The sequence below is a fragment of the Artemia sp. Qi Xiang Cuo genome, chromosome 14, assembly GCF_049724085.1.
Source record: "Artemia sp. Qi Xiang Cuo chromosome 14, ASM4972408v1, whole genome shotgun sequence".
NCBI lineage: Eukaryota > Metazoa > Arthropoda > Branchiopoda > Anostraca > Artemiidae > Artemia > Artemia sp. Qi Xiang Cuo.
Genome location: NC_142807.1, coordinates 30,386,378 through 30,406,879, shown reverse-complemented (window position 1 = coordinate 30,406,879; position 20,502 = coordinate 30,386,378). Strand labels below are relative to the sequence as shown.

Genomic DNA, 20,502 nt, shown 5'->3' with positions numbered 1-20,502 from the left:
GAATATATCTCTTCTAGAAGAGGAAATTTGGTAAGTCACTGCTCCTCTACATAAATCTGAAGGGATCCTCCATGAAAGTTTTAATTTATGTGGCTGTAATTGGAGTTCCTGAAGGTTATGACCGTCTCCCATCCCCCAAAAAGATTCGTCGACCCCTTCTGCTTCTTAGTTTTATTTATGTGATTATAAAATACTGTACCTGAACGATTGAGGCCTATATTGAACCAACTCGGGCAATAATTTGTCCTGAATAGCCGCTCATTCTTATGAATTTTTTTTTTTACTTTATGTTTTTTCGTTTTAATACCATGTTCAGTATTATACTAAATATGAATGCTGTTTTTGATAATTATTATTATGGCTTCTAACAACACCTCGAGAATGAATAGGCTCATACAAGTCATAAAATAGGAATAACCACTGATGAAGGAGGCTATGGCCCTCCACAATCCTCCACTCGAGATTTTTAGGTCGAAAGACGGGGATCTGAAATGCTAGGAAAGAAAATTTAGGTTATAATTCGAACATTCTTGAAACTATGGGAGGGATTAGCATATTGACAACTCTTGCCCTTGGAAGATGTCTCCGCTAAAATATTTAGGGATGAAAATGACAATGGGCGGAAAAATGGAAGCTAAAACTCCAAGTGTATTTAAATAGCATAAGAACAGTGTTAAACTGATATGATATTCCAGCATTTTGATCCATATAGAGATAGACTGGTGTTTTGCGATAATTAATATCAAAGACTGGCATTTTGGTATGGCACGATCTCTATTGTTAATGAATAATATGGAACGCAAACGTTAGATTTATGCCCAAACGAGTTCCTTCCGATGTTCTGGTTTTAAATGAGCCAAGATGGGACCGAGATTTACGCGAGCTGAGAATGTTGACCTCATCTAATACTATGATTGGACTGTTTAGATGATATTTCTGAGCTCTGAACTCAGAATAACCAGTAAAGTTCTGGCTGATTTTAATGCATCACTTCTTTCTGTGTTCATGCTTCTTCTTATAACAACAACAAGCACTACAGTGGTTGTGACTTGAGCCCTTTCTCCGCTGAAAAACAAGCACATGTAAAATGTGCGAAATTGTGAATATTTCAGACAATATAACACTTTTCAAGCGAAAATTTCGATTTCAGTATATTGAAAAACTGATTTTTATCAAATACGGCATCCTAGTTCTGCTCAGCCCATGTCAAGTTGCTTCATTGAAGGAGAAACATAGACCAGTTACATTTGAGGAATACTATTATTACTACTGCTACCAACAACTCACTGCAGCACCAAACTGCCCTAGGCCAACACTGCTACGCACGCTCCTCCTCTATTCCACTTTAGAGCCTTCCAAAAACTTCCAAGTTCCGTTGAATCTTCCCTTATGACATCCTCCCATCCCAACCTAGGATGACCTGCTTCTCGTTTGGTAAACATGATCTAAGACCACACAATAAATTCTAAACAGGACGTAGAAAAAAAAATAACCTTTTGAAGTAACTCAAACAGATCAGATGAGACACTGAATCAAACAAACAAAAAACCAAGCCATAATAAATGAAAGACCTTTCATGAGTTAGATTGAGCAAAAATTTTCTTCCTAGCGATCGACTTAGCTACTGACCCGGTTTTCAAACAGTTCGTGGTAACGAACTATAAGTGAGAAGCGACCCGGCTCAATAGTAACCGGAACTCTAAAAAAAACGGAATTTTGATACCAATAGATGCATCAAGAGAATCAGATTTCGATTCTAATTTCAAATATATAAGTTTCATCAAAGTTTAGTCTTACCCATGAAAAGTTACGTGCCTGAGAAAATTTGCCTTATTTTCGAAAGAAGAGGAACACACCCTAAAAATCATAGAACTTTAATGAAAATCACACCATCAGATTCAGCGTATCAGAAAACTTTACTAAATAGGTTTCAAGCTCCTATCTGCAAAAATGGGGAATTTTGTATTTTTTGCCAGAAGAAACTTCACGGATACGTGTTTTTTTTTTTCCCAGGGGTGATCGTATCGACCCAGTGGTCCTAGAATATCGCGGAAGGGCTCATTCGAATGAAAATTAAAAGTTCTAGTGTCCTTTTCCAGTTAGCAAGAAAATGGGGGGCAACTAGGCCCCCTCCCACGCCCTTTTTGTCCAAAAGTCACCCGACCAGAATTTTTAGGTGACCATTTTGTTCTGCATGTTTGAAAAATACAATAAATATGTCTTTGAGGATGACATAATCCCCCACAGTCCCCAGGGGAAGGTCTGCAAGTTATGAACTTTGCCCAATGTTTACGTATAATATTGGTTATTGGGAAGTATAAAAAGTTTTCAGGGGGGATTTTTTCTGGTATTTTGGGGCGGGGGGGGGGTCAGGTGCTACGTGGGAGAATATTTCATGGAGGAAGTTGTTATGGGGGAAGAGAAATTGCTATGAAGGGACGACAGATTTCCCAGCATTATTTATAAAAAAAACGATCAGAAATTAAATAAAAAACAACAATTTTTTCAGCTGAAAGTAAGGAGCAACATCAAAACTTAAAACGAACAGAAATTATTACGTATATGACCCTAGTTATTAACTCGCTCTTTACGCTAAAGTTTTTCTTTTGTACTTTTATCAGATAAATTAATTTTAATTAACGGCCTTTGTGATTAAGGGATCATTCTTAAAGAATCGGAACAAAATTTGAACTTTAGCGTAAACAGCGAGGTATCGACTAGGGGGCAAACTCCCTAATATACGTAATACCAATATACGGATATAGAAATTCGTTGCGTAAGCTAATTCCTAAGTTAAGTCGGAACAAAATTTCGAGCAAGCCATTTAGCCAAAAAAAGTAAAATTAATTTGCAAATTTCGTTTTAATTATTCATGTATGGTGAGCCAAAATCAATGCGGTATTAATTCAAAAACGATCAGAAATTAAATAAAAAGAAACAAATTTTATTAACTGAAAGTAAGGAACGACATTAAAACTTAAAACGAACAGAAACTATTCTGTATATGAAAGGGGCTGTCCCCTCCTCAACGCCACGCTCTTTAAGCTAAAGTTTAAATCTGTCTCACAAAATTATTTTTTAAAACAAAAAAAAACATTAGCGTAAAGAGCGAGACGTTGAGGAGGGGACATCCCGTTTCATATACTGAATAATTTATGTTCGTTTTAAGTTTTAATGTCGCTCCTTGCTTTTACTTAAAAAGAAACTTGTTTTTTTATTTAATTGTTAAAAGGGCCGTTAGATGATCTTAATTTACGCTAAATTAAGCATTTTGCTTAATTTAAGTGTTTGTGTAGTCGTTCCCTCAGCTGTTGACGGGTCCTGCCAATGCAAAACTTCCCACAAAAACTAGGGACTCTGTAAACACCATTGGACTATAAAGGGTTAGTTTTATCCCGGTCAAAATTGAAATAATAGCATGTAACCTTTAGCTTATTTTTGAAAAAAAAACAGAGAGATTATGTTAGCTTAAATATTTCCAAGTTTTTCGTTGAGTCTTGGGATATATGGTAAGGTGGTAAAGGTTTTTTTTTCGATTGCCGGAATCACTAAAGAAAGGGGCATGTGTTCATTATTTTCTTGTTTTACCTTTTTTTTAAACTTCTATCTATGGTATTCTTAAAAAAATTGAATGGGGTAATCATTATAGAATAAAACATCTTTAAAGTAATTTAATGCACAGGCTACATGATTGTGAGCATAATTCCAACAGTAGGAAAACCCACCCACAATTATCGTTATCTGCATTTCTGGTCAAATCACCCCTCTTCTGTGAGAAGAGGCTTGGTAATCTCTTTAACCGACCGAAATCTAAAAATCTGTTGAGACCTTGGTTAAGTGGTAACCCAGGTCACCTTGCATCAAATAGAAATAGCTTAATGGAGATATTCCTATAGACCCAATTCACAATGGCTTAACATTAAAAGATTCGAATAATATTTTTCTCCAGCTTAAATTAAGATCATTTGACCGTACTTTTAATAAAAATCGGACCAGTAGCGTCAATTACTTATGAAAAAAATAAATATGAACTAATGGAATCTACAATCAAATCCTTCCCTAGATCTAGAGAACTCAAACTAGGGTGAATAATACTAAACTATTACATTAGTAGATTTTTAACTATTTAAATTTACAACTTACCTTTATTATTGCAAGATATATCTTCAGTTGCTTTTGTATCAGTAATTTCTCTTCCGATAAGATACGTAAAAAGACGAACTGGCTTATGAGGCAAATTGTACTTTTCAAAAATCTCGTGATAATTTTGGGGAGCACCGTCTGTTACAAGCATTATGGCCTGATTGCATTGCGTACCTTGGTTAGTCCGATTATACTAGAAAAATAAATTCAAACTGAATAGAAGATCAAATTTCGAATTCGTTTCTAATTAAAATAAGCTTTATTATCCAGACATATATTCTCAAATTTATCCTAAATAAGCACTAACCATTAAAAACCTATACTTGTGATTTAAAATTTCACAGAATTGCAGTTGTATATCAAAAGATGCTATCGGTGTATTTCACAATTATGTTTGATATCCGCAAAAACTAATTTAAACGAAATTCTGAGCTTTCTATAAATCTGACGTTAATATTATAACGTCAGATTTATAGACGTCCAAAGCAACAACACGCCAACTGCATATCAAGGACAACTCTCTAGCGTGGCCTGTAGTAAAGAACCATTTCATTGTGTTATTTATTTATTTATCATTTTTTCCGAGGGGGCTTAGGAGGGGGATCATTCGATTGAAAAATTGGAAGCTCTAGTGATCTTATTAAGAGACAAAGTGACCGGAGGGCAACCAATTCCACTCCCATGTGATTTTTAGCTGCCCCCAGACATTTTATCAAAATTTCCAAATAACCAATTTGTTCCAAATAGTCAAAAGGTCAAATAACTATGCCTCGAAGGATGACGCTACCCCATAGAGCCCTCAAGACAAGGGTTGTAAGTTATGCAAATTGCCCATTGTTTAGTTTTTTTTTTATTGGGAAACGGGGCATGTTTTATCCTGGTCTTCTAAAAGGTTTGGGGTATTAAAGTAAAACCTTTAGGAAATACTGAGGCGGATGTTGAGCAAAAGCAAAACACAGTATTTGCATGTAGGTTGTTAAAAGGGCGTATCAGTAATATATCAGGAACGGCTGACAGTATAAGTTTGAAACTTTCAGGCATATTGAGGGGGATGATGAACTTATTCAAAAGACACTAAGTGTATAGCACTGCTACACCAGTGGTACTACTACAACTACATGCACCTACTACAATTACTTGCGACTACCACTCCTAATTATGACGTGCAAACTACTACCACTTGAGACTACTATTACTACTACAAGTGACTACACCTACTACTAATCACTATTGCCACTAGTTCTACTTACGGCTACCACTACTACTTGCAACCACTACTGCTACTCGTGACTACTATCCTGATACTACTTGCTACTACTACCACTACTATATGCAACTACTACTACATGTGACTACTGCTATGTGTGTACTATTACTGCTACTACTATTACTACTGCAACTACTACTACCATTACTACTACTACTACCGTAACTACTACTACTATTACTACTGCTACTGCTAATAATAATAATACTAATACTACTACTGCTACTACTTCTACTTCTACTACTGCTACTGCTACTGATACTACTACTACTACTACTACTAATACTACTACTACTGCTACTACTACTACTACTACTACTACTACTACTAATACAACTAATAAAGCTACAAATACTTCTACTACTAGTAATAGTAATAGTAACATTACTACTGCTAATACTAATACTACTAATAATACTACTACTAATAATAATACTACTCATACTACTACTAATACCACTATTACTACTACTACTACTACTACTACTAATACTACTGGTACTACTACTACTGCTACTGCTACTACTGTTACTGCTACTAATACTACTATCACTACTACTAATAATAATAGTAATAATAATACGCAATATTAACCAATTATAAAACATAGTCAATCAAAAACTAAAAGAGGTGAATTTTAAAAAAACTTTTCGAGAAAAAGGTTTTCAAAATAAAGTAAAGAGCCATTCTTGAAATCTTATATGTGGATTGAACGGTGTGGTTTAATTTTTCAACATATCGACGAAAAAAAACAAACAAAAAACAATAATATCACTACAATGATCGAAATGACCAGAAAGACCTATTGAAAATAAACTGATTGTTTAATAAATAATGATTTAAATTCTGGGAAATCTCTGCAATTCAATATTTTACTGAAAATATTTTTTTATATAATTATATAAAAAAGGCTAAAATATATTTGGTTTTTAGTAAAACACAAATAGCACAATAGCCACTAGAAGGTTTAAGGGGGGTGGGAGTATAGTAAATCAACACCTGTTTGCAGTAATTTATGTAATTTAAGTTTTACTTGACTATTTCCACTTGAGAGTTTCTACTCGTTTTAGGATTTATTTGTTCATCTTTATCAATATTCATTATCTTCATGTCTGATGTTAGTATGTAGTTTAATTTATCTCTGTTATGGGTTTCGCTTATTCTTTGATTGTAATTTATGGTCATTTAAGTTTATATTATTTTTTTATTTTTGCTGGCCTAAAGTTTTAATATGTCTTTTAACTTTTCATTGAAATATTTTTTTTCGGAAAATATTTAAAATTAGCATTATAAATTGTGATCATGTTATTCCTTGCTGAAATTTGAGTCAAGCAGAGATTTCTAATTCATACAAATCGAGGACAAAACAGTCTGGCCCTTGGTTCTACATCTCCTCCATCATCCTCCCATTAAATACATTTTTCTTATGGAGTTCTATTTATTTTTTCGATATCATTTTATAAAACTAAAAAGCCTACTGCTTAAACTTCCAGAAATTCCTTTTCTTAATATCATCTAACTTGTAAGAATGAATTCATTTTTATTAGTCTACTATGGAATATATTCCTATCAATGATCTTTTTTATTAAATCCTGTTTTTTCGAATCTATAGAAACTCCGTTCACCAAATTAAACTTTCAATTTAAATTAATTCGCTTAAGTACCATACTTACTTGAGATAAAATTTGCCGATATAAAGCATTTGTCACAATTCTTTTAGTTTTACTCTTACTCTTCTAAAGACATTTTTATGTTATTCTTTCCGTCCTTTTAATGATATTCCTTTCAAATTCTTAGAAAGCACGAGAGGCTAAACAAATTTTCAACCTAAGCAATATATTTAGTTTCCAGCAATGCAAAAAAGAGCCCAGGTCTTTTGAAGGATTTGAAGGGTGGCAACACCTTCCTTACGTTTGGTAACTGAACTTTTCTTTAAGTTGAGGTCTTTTTTCATTTAATCATTGTTCGTTGTAAGTTTATTTTCTTTGTTCGTAATGATTTTCGTTCTGGTGTGGTTGGATATTAAGAATTAGCTAATTTCAGTTAGTTTCAGTTTTAAATTCGCTGTTTCTTATACATCCGAAAACTTAGTCATCTTGATATGATTGTATATAACACTCCTACATTTGATTTGGACAATACTCGTGTTTAGGGATGGATGATACCCCTCTGTAGTCAGTGTTTTCAGAAATCGGTACAAAATGGTACGATTAGGGGCTTTTCTCTTTTCTGGGAAATACGTTTCTGATTTATTACTTTAAAAACGGAAAAAAATCTCAACCATAGCCATCTTTCTCCGAAAATACAGAAAATTTTGTGTTTTGTGTATAGGCGATCAAAATTCCTGCTCCACAGCTTTCAGACAATTTTGATTTGGCATAGTAATTATGGTTGTCCTCTTAGGGGCAACTTAGTAAAGAACGAACCCTAGACCATAGTAACAAAAAAAAAGTTAGAAACGTGTTTTGGGGGAAAAAACGTCAAAACAGGTAGAATCACCATTTGAACCCGATTAACGAATGGTAACTTTTATTCCGATTAATTATAATGATAGAAGTTGGTTGTAAAAACAAGTTTATGGATATTTGGAAAAATACGAGTAGCCTAAAACTTCACAAGAATGATGTCGGATCAAAATGAAAGTTGCACCATAGAAATAGACATAGCCAAAAATCCTATTTATGAGAATAACAGTCCCACATCATTACTAACAAGGAAAATCACTATTTCGCATGGGAAACAGTTAAGATGTTTCCCACTTCTTAACATTCACCTACTCCTTTTTTCTTTTCTTCTTTGTCGCCGCTAGTTGAACGCTCAAACATCACAAAGAGATGTTTAAAGACCCCTTTGAAAGGAAACTTCTATATCTATGTACTTTGTACACAACCAGTATTATAATAAAATAAATACAAATTTGGACAAAATTGCATCTTCATGTACTTGATGATATAACACAGGAATGACGGCTTATAGAGCGGCTCAGGCTAATTGATAATAATGTTGCTATATCTTTACTAAAACTTGCTAAAAAAAAAGCCAAAGGCTCTTTCCTGTCTGTGATAAATATTTAACTAAAAAGAAATAAAACATTTTTAATCCAAATGAAATTGGAGATTAGTCCATCAATAGTATGACTTTGTTACATCATACGATAGTTTGGAACGCTCTGGAAAGCAACCAGGGAAACTGGACCGTCCGGGTTATTTATACCTTATACTCCTACTATCTGCACCTCAATCTTCAAATTATCATAGGCAGCGCAATATCGCTGCCTAAGTAAAGAACGATGTTGGCACAATATAATGTTTTTTATCCCTTCGACCAGGGCACTTCGTATCAAAGGAGTTGTTGTAGAAACTTCAAAAAGGGCTTACTCGATTGGACATTGGAAGGGCTTGTGTCCTTTTTAATAGTCGAAAGGGATTGGACGGCAACTAACACCCCTTCCACGCCTACCATTGCCCCAAACACATCCCATCAGAATTTCGAGATAACCATTTTGTTCAACGTAGTTTAAAGATTTGGAAATTATGTCTTTGAGAAGGACACTCCCCCCACAGCCCTCAGGGCAAGGGTTGTAAGTTATTCCCTGGGGTCATATAAGGTTTTTATAGAAAGCGTTGTCGTAGAAACTTGCAAAAGGGCTCATTCTATTGACAATTCAAAGGGCTACTGCCATTTTTAGTAGTCGAAAGTGATTGGAGGGCAACTAGCCCTCCTCTCACGCCCGCCATTTCCCCAAACACATCCAATCAAAATTTTGAAACAACCATTTTGTTCAACATGGTTTAAAGTTTTGAAAATTAGGTCTTTGAGGATGACAACCCTCCCACAGCCTTCAGGACAAGGGTTGTAAGTTATGGCCTGGTGGCATATACGGTTTTTATGGAAAGTATTACCGTTGAAACTTCAAAAAGGGCTCATTCAATTGGAAATTGAAAGAGCTAGCGCCCTTTTTAATAGTCAAAAGTGATTGGAGGAAAACTAACACCCCTCTCACGCCCACTATTTCTCCAAAAACATCCAATAAAAATTTGAAGATAGCCATTTTTTTCAACGGGGAAAGTATATGAAAAAATTCTTTTAGACGTTTCGACTTTTATAACATAAGAAATCAAAAATTAATTAAGATTTTTAAAAATAAATACCAGCATATGTATATTAAAGTGACAAACGCACATTTTTTTTTTCAGTAAATTCATTTGAATTTTTTTCAGTAAAGTATAAATTATATTCTGGATTTTAGAAAGCATGGGGTTTGGAACCCTACTCATATTAATTTCTGCTCGTTTTGAGTTTGACTCTGTTATTTATTTTAATTTCTGTTTGTTTTGGGTTTCATTTATTTATTGATACTGATTTGTAGTAGTTGTATGCGTTTTTTTTTAAATTAATTAAATAAATTAGAAAATTTTCAACTGAAAGTAAAGAGCAATATTAAAACTTAAAACGAACAGAAATTGGGGGGCTGCCGCCTCCTCAAAACTTCACTCTTTACGCTAAAATTTTTTAGTACTTAAAAAATAGGCTTCTTATTGTTCTAATTAATGAACCTTGGGTTTTAGGACTCGTTCTGAAGTAATTGGGACAAAACTTGAACTTTAGCGTAAGGAGCGGTGACATGAGGAGGGGAAAACCCTCCTCGTATATGGAATAATTTCTATTCGTTTTAAATTTTAATATTGCTCCTTACGTTCAGTTGAAAAAATTGTTTTTTATTTAGTTTCTGATCGGTTTTTTAATAATACCAGGAAATCTGGCTCCACCTTCACGGAAAAATCCCTCCTTCTCACGGAAATATCTTCTAGACAATTCAATCCTGGCGAAAACTTACCTCGGACAAGTACTCTAAACATCTCCACGTGTAAATTTCAGTCGGCAAAGGAAAGCTGGAAATAAGAAGGATTTTGTATAGGAATTCTGGCAAATTCCCCCAGTGTCAAATTTCCCCTGTAAAATTCACCCCTGGAAACTTCTCTTTTGATTGAAAATTCTCCCCGTGTAAAATACCCCCAGCAGAAAGTTCATTTCCCCCCAGCCGAAAAATGTAGGTATACTTCTCAATGACAAATATTATACGTAAACAATGGGCAAATTTTATAACTTAAAGACCTTTCCCCAGGGGCTGTGGTGGGTCGAAGCCCAAAGGCATGGTTACTGGGCTTTTCAACTATGCTGAAAAAAATGGTTATCTCAAAATTTTGATCAGAGGATTTCGAAGAAAAAAAGAGGGTGGAAGGGGGGCTTGTTGCCCTCCAATCTTTTTGGTCCCATAAGAAGGGCACTTCAACTTTTAATTTCCGGTTGAATGATTCCTCTCTCGATGTTTAAAGACCACTAGATCGATGCGATTACCCCTAAAAAAAAAAAAAAAAAATAATAAACACGCATCCGTGATCTTTTTCCAGGCAAAAAAAAAACAAAATTCCATATTTTTGCAGTTATGTACTTGGAACCTCTAAGGCAGGGTTTTCTAATACACTGAATCTGATGGTGTGAGTTTCATTAAGATTCTATGATTTTTAGGGGATCGTTCCCCTTTTTCCGAAAGTTAGGCAAATTTTCTCAGGCTTGTAGCCTTTGATGGATAAGACAAAATTTAATAGAACTTAAATTTTTGGAATCAGCAAAATAACCCGATTCTTTTGATTTATCTATTGGTATAAAAATTCCTTTTTTTAGAGTTTCGGTTACTATTGAGCCGGGTCGCTCCTTACTTACAGTTCGTTACCACGTGTTTGATTCGCAGTATCATGGAAATTTGTGTTGAGATCAAGTTGAAACTTCTAAGGGTTTTTTTTTGGGGGGGGGGGACTTTTTTTCGGTTGTTGCTTATATTTTTTTTTTCTAACCTCCTTGTGTTCCTGGCCATGGAGCATTTCGAGAGGGGAATATGAGTATTGTATTTCCAATCTGTATTTAATGGTGAATAAAACTCTAAACTCTGAACGTACCAGGAGTCATCAAAATAGCACGGCATATAAGCAATATCTTGGGAACAGCTTGGTTATTTGTCTTTTTTCTTATCAACCTTTTTGAGGGCTTTTAGCCATTTTTTTTCTAATATTTTTGAATATTATCAGGCTAATTGCTTTTGTTGAATACAATTAAAATTAACAATTTTAAGACCTTTTATGAGTTATCTTTATAAATATCACCAGGACTAACCCATATGAAAGTATTTTAAATTGTTTTAGAAAGTCATAGTGAAATTTAAACATATCAAGCATATAGAAAAGGAAAGTATTTCCAGGTGAACAAGTAAATTGTCTGACAAACACTGAGCACAAAAGCCTTTATAATATTAGCTTAATTAACGTTTGATCTCGAGCATTTTTTTTGTTTTATTTGTCTTAAAAATAAATTTTAATATTACTTGTTTTTGTTTATGACGAAACCTACTAATTTTGTAGTTTTAATTATAAATAAGGAATAGTAAAATTTAGTATTGCTTACCTTAGCAAGGATCTCAAAGCCTTGAGTAAGTGCAGCAGAAAAGTTTGCAATATTCACCGTTTCTGTTCCATCTAAAGCAAGACGGAGCTCTCGAATATTTTCCAAATTTGCCTAGAAGATAAAAATGGACCTTAAAAAAGAAAAGTGGGATACTTACAAGACTATTGTAACATTTGACTATTGTAACTATTGTAGACCTTTCTAATCACAATACCCTTAATCATAAGATAACTGGAAATCAAATTAAATCCCTACCATAAAACTAATTGACAATCACACTTTCTCCAATAATTATACAGCAAGGCAAATCAACATACAAAACGAAATTAGGCTGGTTATTTAACAAGGCAGGATTACATGGCATTGAAATTACTAGTTTAAGAACAAATTAGGATAATTCTATACAATTGGTATATCTTCGCCTGGATTCTGAAATAGGGCATCTCTGTATACTAGTGTTGGGATGAAAATCCTACCAAATAATTGCCCAAGTATGCATCCCTCGCCAAATGTAGTCAAGATGGTAGCATAAAACTGCAAGTGCAACAGTATATTACAACTTACTTAAGAAAACAAATTACTGAATTTCATAAATAACCTGCAAACATATCAACCAACGGTGTTCTATCTGTAGCTTCTGAGATAGACGAGAGTAAATGAGACGTCAAATATACTACCTTATTTGCGAAACTTTATTTTACCTCTTTGAAACTTTATTACTGTCATTTATACTATGCTTATCCGTACATATAAATGCACGAACTAATATAGATACTTCAAAATATTTGGCTACGACTTAAGAGCGACAAGCAGTTTTACTCAATACTTTATGGATAAATAATAAAAATAGTAAGGGAAAACATAGGATTAAAAAAAACTTCTGCCTGTATTTTTTCTGTTCAATAAAGTTCTCACAGCAGACAGCACGTCCCTTATTTCGACTGCAGTGTGGTAGAAAGGAAAGCTATAACTGAAAATTTTTTTACAGTCGTAACGACTGTAAACTAACCATATTCCTAACCATATTCAAAACTAACCATATTCCTACACAAAAGAGTGCAATAGTATTTATGTTTAAAGTTTTGACTGCAAATATATACCCATAGAAGGTGTGCATCACCCGAAATTCCTTGCACGCAGGGATGCCACCGTTGGTGATTTATAACCCAATTTGGCGTTTTTTTTTCGTTTGGTGATTTTTTGGTGATTTTACCTTAATTATGGTAATTTTGTCGTTAAATCTGTTTATTTTATTATATTTACGAAACAGCTTTTTAAAAAAAAGAGGCGAATTCTCATAAAAATTCTAATAAATAGATTCAATGGTCCATGGATGGCGAATTTACTGCATATCAGAATAGCCGCTCAGGGGAGATGACCAAAAACCGTGCTACCTATATTAGTACATAAGAAAATGTAATAGACGGTAATCGCGGGATCTACGACATGCGGTGCTTGGAATCTTTGGATCTACGAAGTTTAATGCAGGCCCAGAAAATATATTACATTATTTATATTTAAGCCTATATTCAGATCCTAACGCCTAAGTAGGTGGGGCCATATACTTATTTCTTGTCATCAACTACAATAATAAGCAGAGATGGACTAAACTAGATAAGGCATGATTCTAGCTCAGGGGCTTTTGACTGTCTTGGAAAATAGTTACACTAGGAGAGTGAAACTTTCAGGAATGAATTCAAGCCCTAAATCATCTCCCAGGAAGGTGCATTCTAGCTTCTGTTTAACTCTTTTACTATTTCTGGGGCTTCAGAAATAGCATAGAATTTTTTCTCCTTAATATTGGTTGGTTTACTTTCCTGTAAACTTAGGTTTTTAAAACACAACACCTACGACGTGAATTGGATTTTAAGTTATTTTAGAATTTCATTTTCAAAGTTAAGATGCACTCCTAAAGGTTTCATTCCCATAACCTAACTATTTCTAAGATAGCAAAAGTCCCACCGCCTAGAATTTTTACGGGTATTCACCCATTTTACTCTTGTGTTTGGTATATTGGAGAGGCAAGCAAAATAAAACTTTTTAAATCTTCAATGTTGGTGATAAAACTACTTCTTCTAGCCAATTTACCACAATTTCTATTCTTTCTCCCTCTATTGAGTTGAAGTTTTACCTTCCAATTATGTTCAAGATGCAGATTAGGGACCCCTGAAGAAAAGAACATTTCTTATTCTGTATTCTTCAATCAATTGTGCTGTAACAGTTTGTTCTTAATAAAACAGTTTGTGGTAACGAATTGTAAGTAAGGAGGGTTGCAGCTCAATAATAGCTGAAACTCTAAAATTTTTGAATTTTGACGTCAAATTCCAAAAACGAAATTTTGATATAAATAGAAATATCACAAGAATTGGTCTGTTATGCTGATTCTAAATACATAAGATTCATTAGGTTTTGTTTTACCCATCGAAGGCTACAAACCTGAGAAAATTTGCCTGATTTTCGAAAAAAAAGCGGGAAAGAACCCCCAGAAGTAAATGAATCTTAATGAAAATCACACCATCAGAATCAGAGTTACTCTGCAGCAAGGGAAGATACATACCAAAAACTTGGACTGTAATTGATGCCAAAGGCAACATTTTTCTGAAACCCCCCCTTTTTTGTAGCTTTGGCACAAAATAATAATAAAATCTGCCGTAGCCAAGAACGGTTTTTAAACCAATTTCCTCTTTGTCTTTGAAGTTTAAAAATCTGCAATTTCTGGGAGTGAACACTTAAAATAGAAACTGTAATTAGCTCTGTGAACAAAATCCGTATGAATGTGAGATTTTAAAATCGTTTGGTATGAAAAATGCTTTTCTTTTTTCTGGTGACTACCATAGACCAGTAACATCAATATTAATATTGATGTACATAATATATCAATATTAATAATAAATAAAATGCTTCAATATTAAACAAAACGCTTAGCTATAAAAATCACTTAACAGATAATATCACTATTTGGTACGCTAAAGTTTTCACTGCCAATTTGCCTTTTGGTGATTTTTCTTTGTTATTTTCTTCTGAGAGAAAATGGTGATTTTTTTGCGTTTGGTGGCAGCCCTGCTTGCACGAAGCGAATACGGGAAATGATTTATTTACAAGGAAAAAACGATCAAAAATGGATTTTTTAAGGCCAAGCAAAAATAATGAAAAACAGAGAGAATATTTTGGGAGAACAACCGCCTCTTTTCCTCAGCGCAAACAAAAAAATATATAAGGAAAATGCCAAAAAGGACAGAGAAAGCCAAAACAAAGCGGACAGTCAACTTGAAAAAGAAACCCAATAAAATCGACCATAAATCCAAAATTAAAATATGAATAAAATTCAAAAAAAATTAAAATTAGAAGAATCAAAACCAAATACCTAACAATCAATGGCGAGTCACTCACCAATAATTTTGGCTTTTATTGAATTTTATTCATCTTAAAATTTTGGGTGCCTTTTCAGATTTTATTGTTTTTTTCTCACATTGACTCTCCGTGTTGCTTTGGTTTCCATTGGCATTTGTGGCATTTTCCTTAAATAAGTTTTTATTTGCGCTGAAGAAGAGAGGCGAGTGTCCTCCTGAAATATTCGCTTTGTTTTTCAGTATTTTCATTTGGCCTTTAAAAAAAAACATTTTGATCGCTTTTCTTTATATTTTAGCAGGCCAATGTGGTTTAAGAAATTGTCTTCTATGACTTTAAGCATTAACTACTTGTAATTTTTCAATCTTGCAGGATTCTTCCCTAACTTGATACTACATATTATTACTGCTACTACTAAAGACGCAGAGTTCCCAGAGGCCACCACAACTTAAAACAATGTGAGTTTACCAGCTATCTTTATGTCAAAGATTACTACTCATCGACAGAAAAGATCTTACGAAAGACAGGTTTAAGCCACACTCTTTATGACTTGCAGTCATAGCTTTATATTGAATAGCATACAACTGCACATAACAAATACGGATTAGCTCAACAATAAACTTAATTACTGGTTCAAAGTTTATGTAAAAGCAATTATTGCTCAACAAGCAAATTTGGATTTACAATTCGATATAAGAACTAAGTTCTAAGGTAAAATTCGATAGTATATGAAATTATGGAACTTTTGTAATGAAAAAATAAGCTAAGAAGTACTAACAATCATATCACTGAAATAGGTCAATAAATATCAAGAGATCAATAGCAAATTTTTCCAACCGAGAGAGGAAAAGATTGCATTACTTTCACTGGTGGAAAGGTATAAGAAATAGACGTTCCGTTAGATAGATTCCGCAAATAATTCAAGTTATAGACAAATGTTGCAGCTCTTATATAATCTCATTCTTCCCGAATCGGGCAGCTATCTCATCGCACTAACTTGTGATAAGGTTGCAAAGTTTTAAAATTATTCACAATGGCATGTAATATGAAAATGTTAGAATAAAAATCTGAACATTATGCACAATGTGATACATATTGTGTTTAGATAATATGACTTGTGAGGATCAGGCAGCCTGTGTTCAGATAATATGACTTGTTCAGATAATATGACTTGTGAGCATCAGGCAGCCTAATCGAGGATGACTAATCGCACGTTTAATGTTAATTAGACACATTCAACTAGTACGCTAACTTAATTTTAAAAACTTTTATTTTTTGCAAAATTTAATCTTGAAAGGCTAAGTTCATTAATACATAGATTTCCACAATACGCTTGCTCAACGATTCAAGAAAATAACAGAATTTTGTACATATTTTAGGGATTCCAGGTGACAATAAAACAAACACAGTCAATTCTTACTAAGAATGTGTGAGGACCTTTTCTACTATTATAAACAAAACGATTCATTAAAACATTTTTTCTCGAGAAACTTTATAACAGTAGCAGAATTACTTTTGAGTTATTATGGAACGGACAGCAGCATTCCCGTTTTAGTCAACTCAAGAGAAAACTTTGCTTCTCTAATCGATCAGTTAACATTTTCTCAGTTTCTGAGCCAAGATTCTGACTCCTTATACGAAGGAAAGGCAATGACAGAAAGGGATGAAGGCGATTTTGCCGCAAATTGCTTTGTAGGCATTTTAGCACATTCTAATACATCAAATTCAACGAGAAAGAAAGATGAGAAAGCGCAAGAAACTAAGAATTTGTAGCAGATATATGGAGACTAAGAGCATATGAGACATAAGAAGGTAAAATCACAAAAAAAAACATCAAAAACTGTCTTATAACAACTTAGAGTATAAGAAACGATTGGCTACAGTTTCCGAAGGCTTTTTTCCTGTACGTGATAAACGAAATTTGAAAATATATAAAAAAGTATCTATACCTGGACTAGCTTATCCTGAAAGCAAGGAACAACCGCCTCTGGGACCTCACCGAATTTCATGACATTGACAAAGTCATTATCTGAAAGTGTTTCTAATAAGTTGATTACAACATGTCTTGCTATTTCTTTCCTCACACCTGTCATAGATCCTGAAGTATCAAGGAGTATTATCATGTCTTTAGCGCTTGCTGCAGCACGGATATACCAAGGTCGAACTCGACAATCAAACAAATCCGCTTCGTATTCGTCTTGTAACCATTTCACGGCTATAAAGTTAGATGTTGGTTAGGTTTATGCAGCTGTGTTTGCATCTTATACACTCTTTTGATCATCAAACATTTAGTTCACATGGATAAACAATAGTCTAGCCCCAACTTAGTTTACCTGTACAAAATAGATTTTTTTTTTTTTTTTTTTTACATTTGTATATAAAAATCGGTAAAAAATAATCTGTATTCCTTCAAATTACATTATGTTTAAATATTTAGATCGGTTAAGTGAAAACAAGTTCATTGTTGTGTGAACGCATAATGTAGGCTAAATATTGTAGGCTGCAACATGCAAAAAGGCATGTAATGCAATTTTTAAAACTTGGCAATTTCAATGACCACGGCTTGTAATATCCTTTGTCATTTTTCGTGGTCTTTTTTTCTTATTATCAAAAATCTTACAATTGGAAAAGAGCTTCCTGTGTATTTGTCAAACATCTTCACTGCATCCGTCCCTAAATAATTGCCCCTCTGTGTTTCGAAATCTAGAAAAGACATCTTCGAAAAAAACCTTTTTTGGCATTTTCACTAAAAACTATTGTTTTCTGGTATTCTCATTAAAAAAAAAACAAAGAAAAAAACAACGAAATTGGCCCGCTAGATTTTGAGAGATACATTTTGCCCCTGTACAATCCCTTTATGTGGGCCTCTCTAAAGAAGTCCTACAAGATATGATGAAGTCAATCGGCAGAGACGCCTTGAAAAACCCGTTTCTACAAGATAATTCAAGACACCGCCGAGTGAGATGATTTTTCTTGCGTGGTCTTAAGATATATAAAACGCTGCCCTTTGGATTTTAGATGGGGAAAAAGGTGCCTAGGTTAGGTCAAATTACGTATTTAATATATGAATTGCTTTGCCCCTACCCCCTAATGTGCAAATATAGTGCAAATATATAAATAATATAAAAATATATAAATATTTAAAATAATGTGCAAATATAGCCCAAATTTGTTTCTAAACTTTTATCTAGTCATCCTATTTTATTTTACTTCATTAACATTAACCAAACTTGACTTTTTAGACAGGCCCATATAAAGGGATTGTACCTTTGCCCCTCCTGCTATTTTTTCGTGAATTGGTGTCCTGGATGTAAACATAAAAAGTGTTAAGTGGTAATTAGATTTTAAAATCAGTTCTTAAGTGAATTGAAAAGCCACTAACAACGCCACTATTTGGGTTGGCTAAATTTTACACTAGTTTGTTTATGTCTAAGTGCATTAATTGTCAATCTTCCGTACGTTTTAAGTTATTTTGGGGATTGGCAACATGATTATAATACACATACGTTATCCCTCGTTTTTATACCAGAAGTATATTAAGGTGAACAATGAGAATAATATTGCTGCGGTTAAGCTAGATAGTAAGATTAATACCTGGTTTGGTGTCGAATCAGCAGTTCAGGAGGGTTGTGTCGTATCCCATCTGTATGAATTATCTTATATATAGATAATTTCGGAGACCACACTGCCTTTCCATGACGATAAAATAAAAGTCCAAAATAGGGATAAAATCCTTTTTAATAGACAGTGTATAATAAATTTCACAAAAAATACCAGATATTTCGGTCACATATACAGTGACCGTCATCAGTAGTCATCAGTTTACTACTGATGACGGTCACTGTATATGTGACCGAAATATCTGGTATTTTTTGTGAAATTTTTATACACTGTCTATTAAAAAGGAATTTATCCCTATTTTGGACTTTTATTTTATCGTCATGGATTATCTTGATCAACTTTATCTTAAGGAACATTGCGAAGGCTATGATAGAGCTTGGTATCAAATGAGAAAGTTAAACCCTTCTTTTATATTATGCAAACGATTATATTATGAAGTGGTTTTCCATCACAAGGAAAACCACTTTTCGTGATTCATTTTTCGTGAAAATCTCTTTTCAAACAGTTCGTGGTAACGAACTGTAAGAAGGAGCGACCCGGCTCAATAGTAACCGACACCCTAAAAAACGGAATTTTGATACCAATAGATAAATCAAAAGAATCAGATTTTTAATGCTGATCTCAAATATATTAGTTTCATCAAGTTTGATCTTACCCATCAAAAGTTACGCGCCTTATTTTAAAAAACAGGGGGAAACACCCCATATAACTTTAATGAAAATCACACCATCATATTCAGCGTATCAGAGAACCTTACCATAGGATTTTCAGGCTCCTATCTGCAAAAATGGGGAATTTTGTATTTTTTTGCCAGAAGAAAGATCACGGATGCGTGTTTATTTGTTTTTTTTTCCGGGGATGATCGTATCGACCCAGTGACCCTAGAATATCGCAGGAGGGCTCATTCGAACGGAAATTAAAAGTTCTAGTGCCCTTTTTAAGTAACCAAAAAAATGGAGGGCAACTAGACCTCCTCCCGCACTCATTTTTTCCGAAAGTCAACCGATCAAAATTTTGACATAGCCATTTTGTTCAGCATGGTCGAAAAATACAATAACTATGTCTTTGAGGATGACTTAATCCCTCACAGTCCTCGTGGGAAGGTCTGCACGTTATGAACTTTGCCCAATGTTTACATATAGTATTGGTTATTGGGAAGTATACAGAAGTTGTCAGGGTGTATTTTTTTCTGGTAGTTGGGGGGGCGACGGGTCGGGGCTTACGTGGGAGGATTTTTCCACGGAGGTGGTTTTTATGGGGGAAGGTATATTGGTATAAAAGGGACGCCAGAGTTTCCAACATTATTTAAAAACAAAACGATCAGAAATTAAATTAAAAAAACTTCAACTGAAAGTAAGGAGCAACATCAAAGCTGAAAACAAACAGAAATTATTATGCATATGATTGGGTTCGTCCCCTAGTCATTACCTCCCTCTTTACGCTAAATTTTTTTTTGTACTTTCATCAAAGCTATTTATTCTAATTAACGGCGTTTGTGATTAAGGGGTCATTCTTAAAGAATTGAAACAAAATTTGAAGTTCAGCGTAAAGAGCGAAGTATTGACTAGGGGTTTGAACCCCCTAATATACGTAACGAAAATATCCAAATATTTAGCCAAAAAAGCCATTTAGCCAAAAAAGTAAAAGTAATATGCAAATTTCTT

At 33.9% G+C, this 20,502-nt stretch overlaps 1 protein-coding gene across 1 annotated transcript in view; it reads right to left on the bottom strand.

Annotated features, from left to right (window-relative positions):
- The window catches only part of LOC148944358 (voltage-dependent calcium channel subunit alpha-2/delta-4-like), a 209,559-nt gene that overhangs the window by 109,311 nt on the left and 79,746 nt on the right, over positions 1 to 20,502 (bottom strand). Inside the window, exons 7-9 of the mRNA XM_089099907.1 lie at positions 17,167 to 17,432; positions 11,870 to 11,980; positions 4,144 to 4,336 (exon numbers count right to left, since the gene is read on the bottom strand). Coding sequence (XP_088956033.1) covers positions 4,144 to 4,336; positions 11,870 to 11,980; positions 17,167 to 17,432 — 570 coding nt within the window. The remainder of the gene's footprint in view (positions 1 to 4,143; positions 4,337 to 11,869; positions 11,981 to 17,166; positions 17,433 to 20,502) is intronic.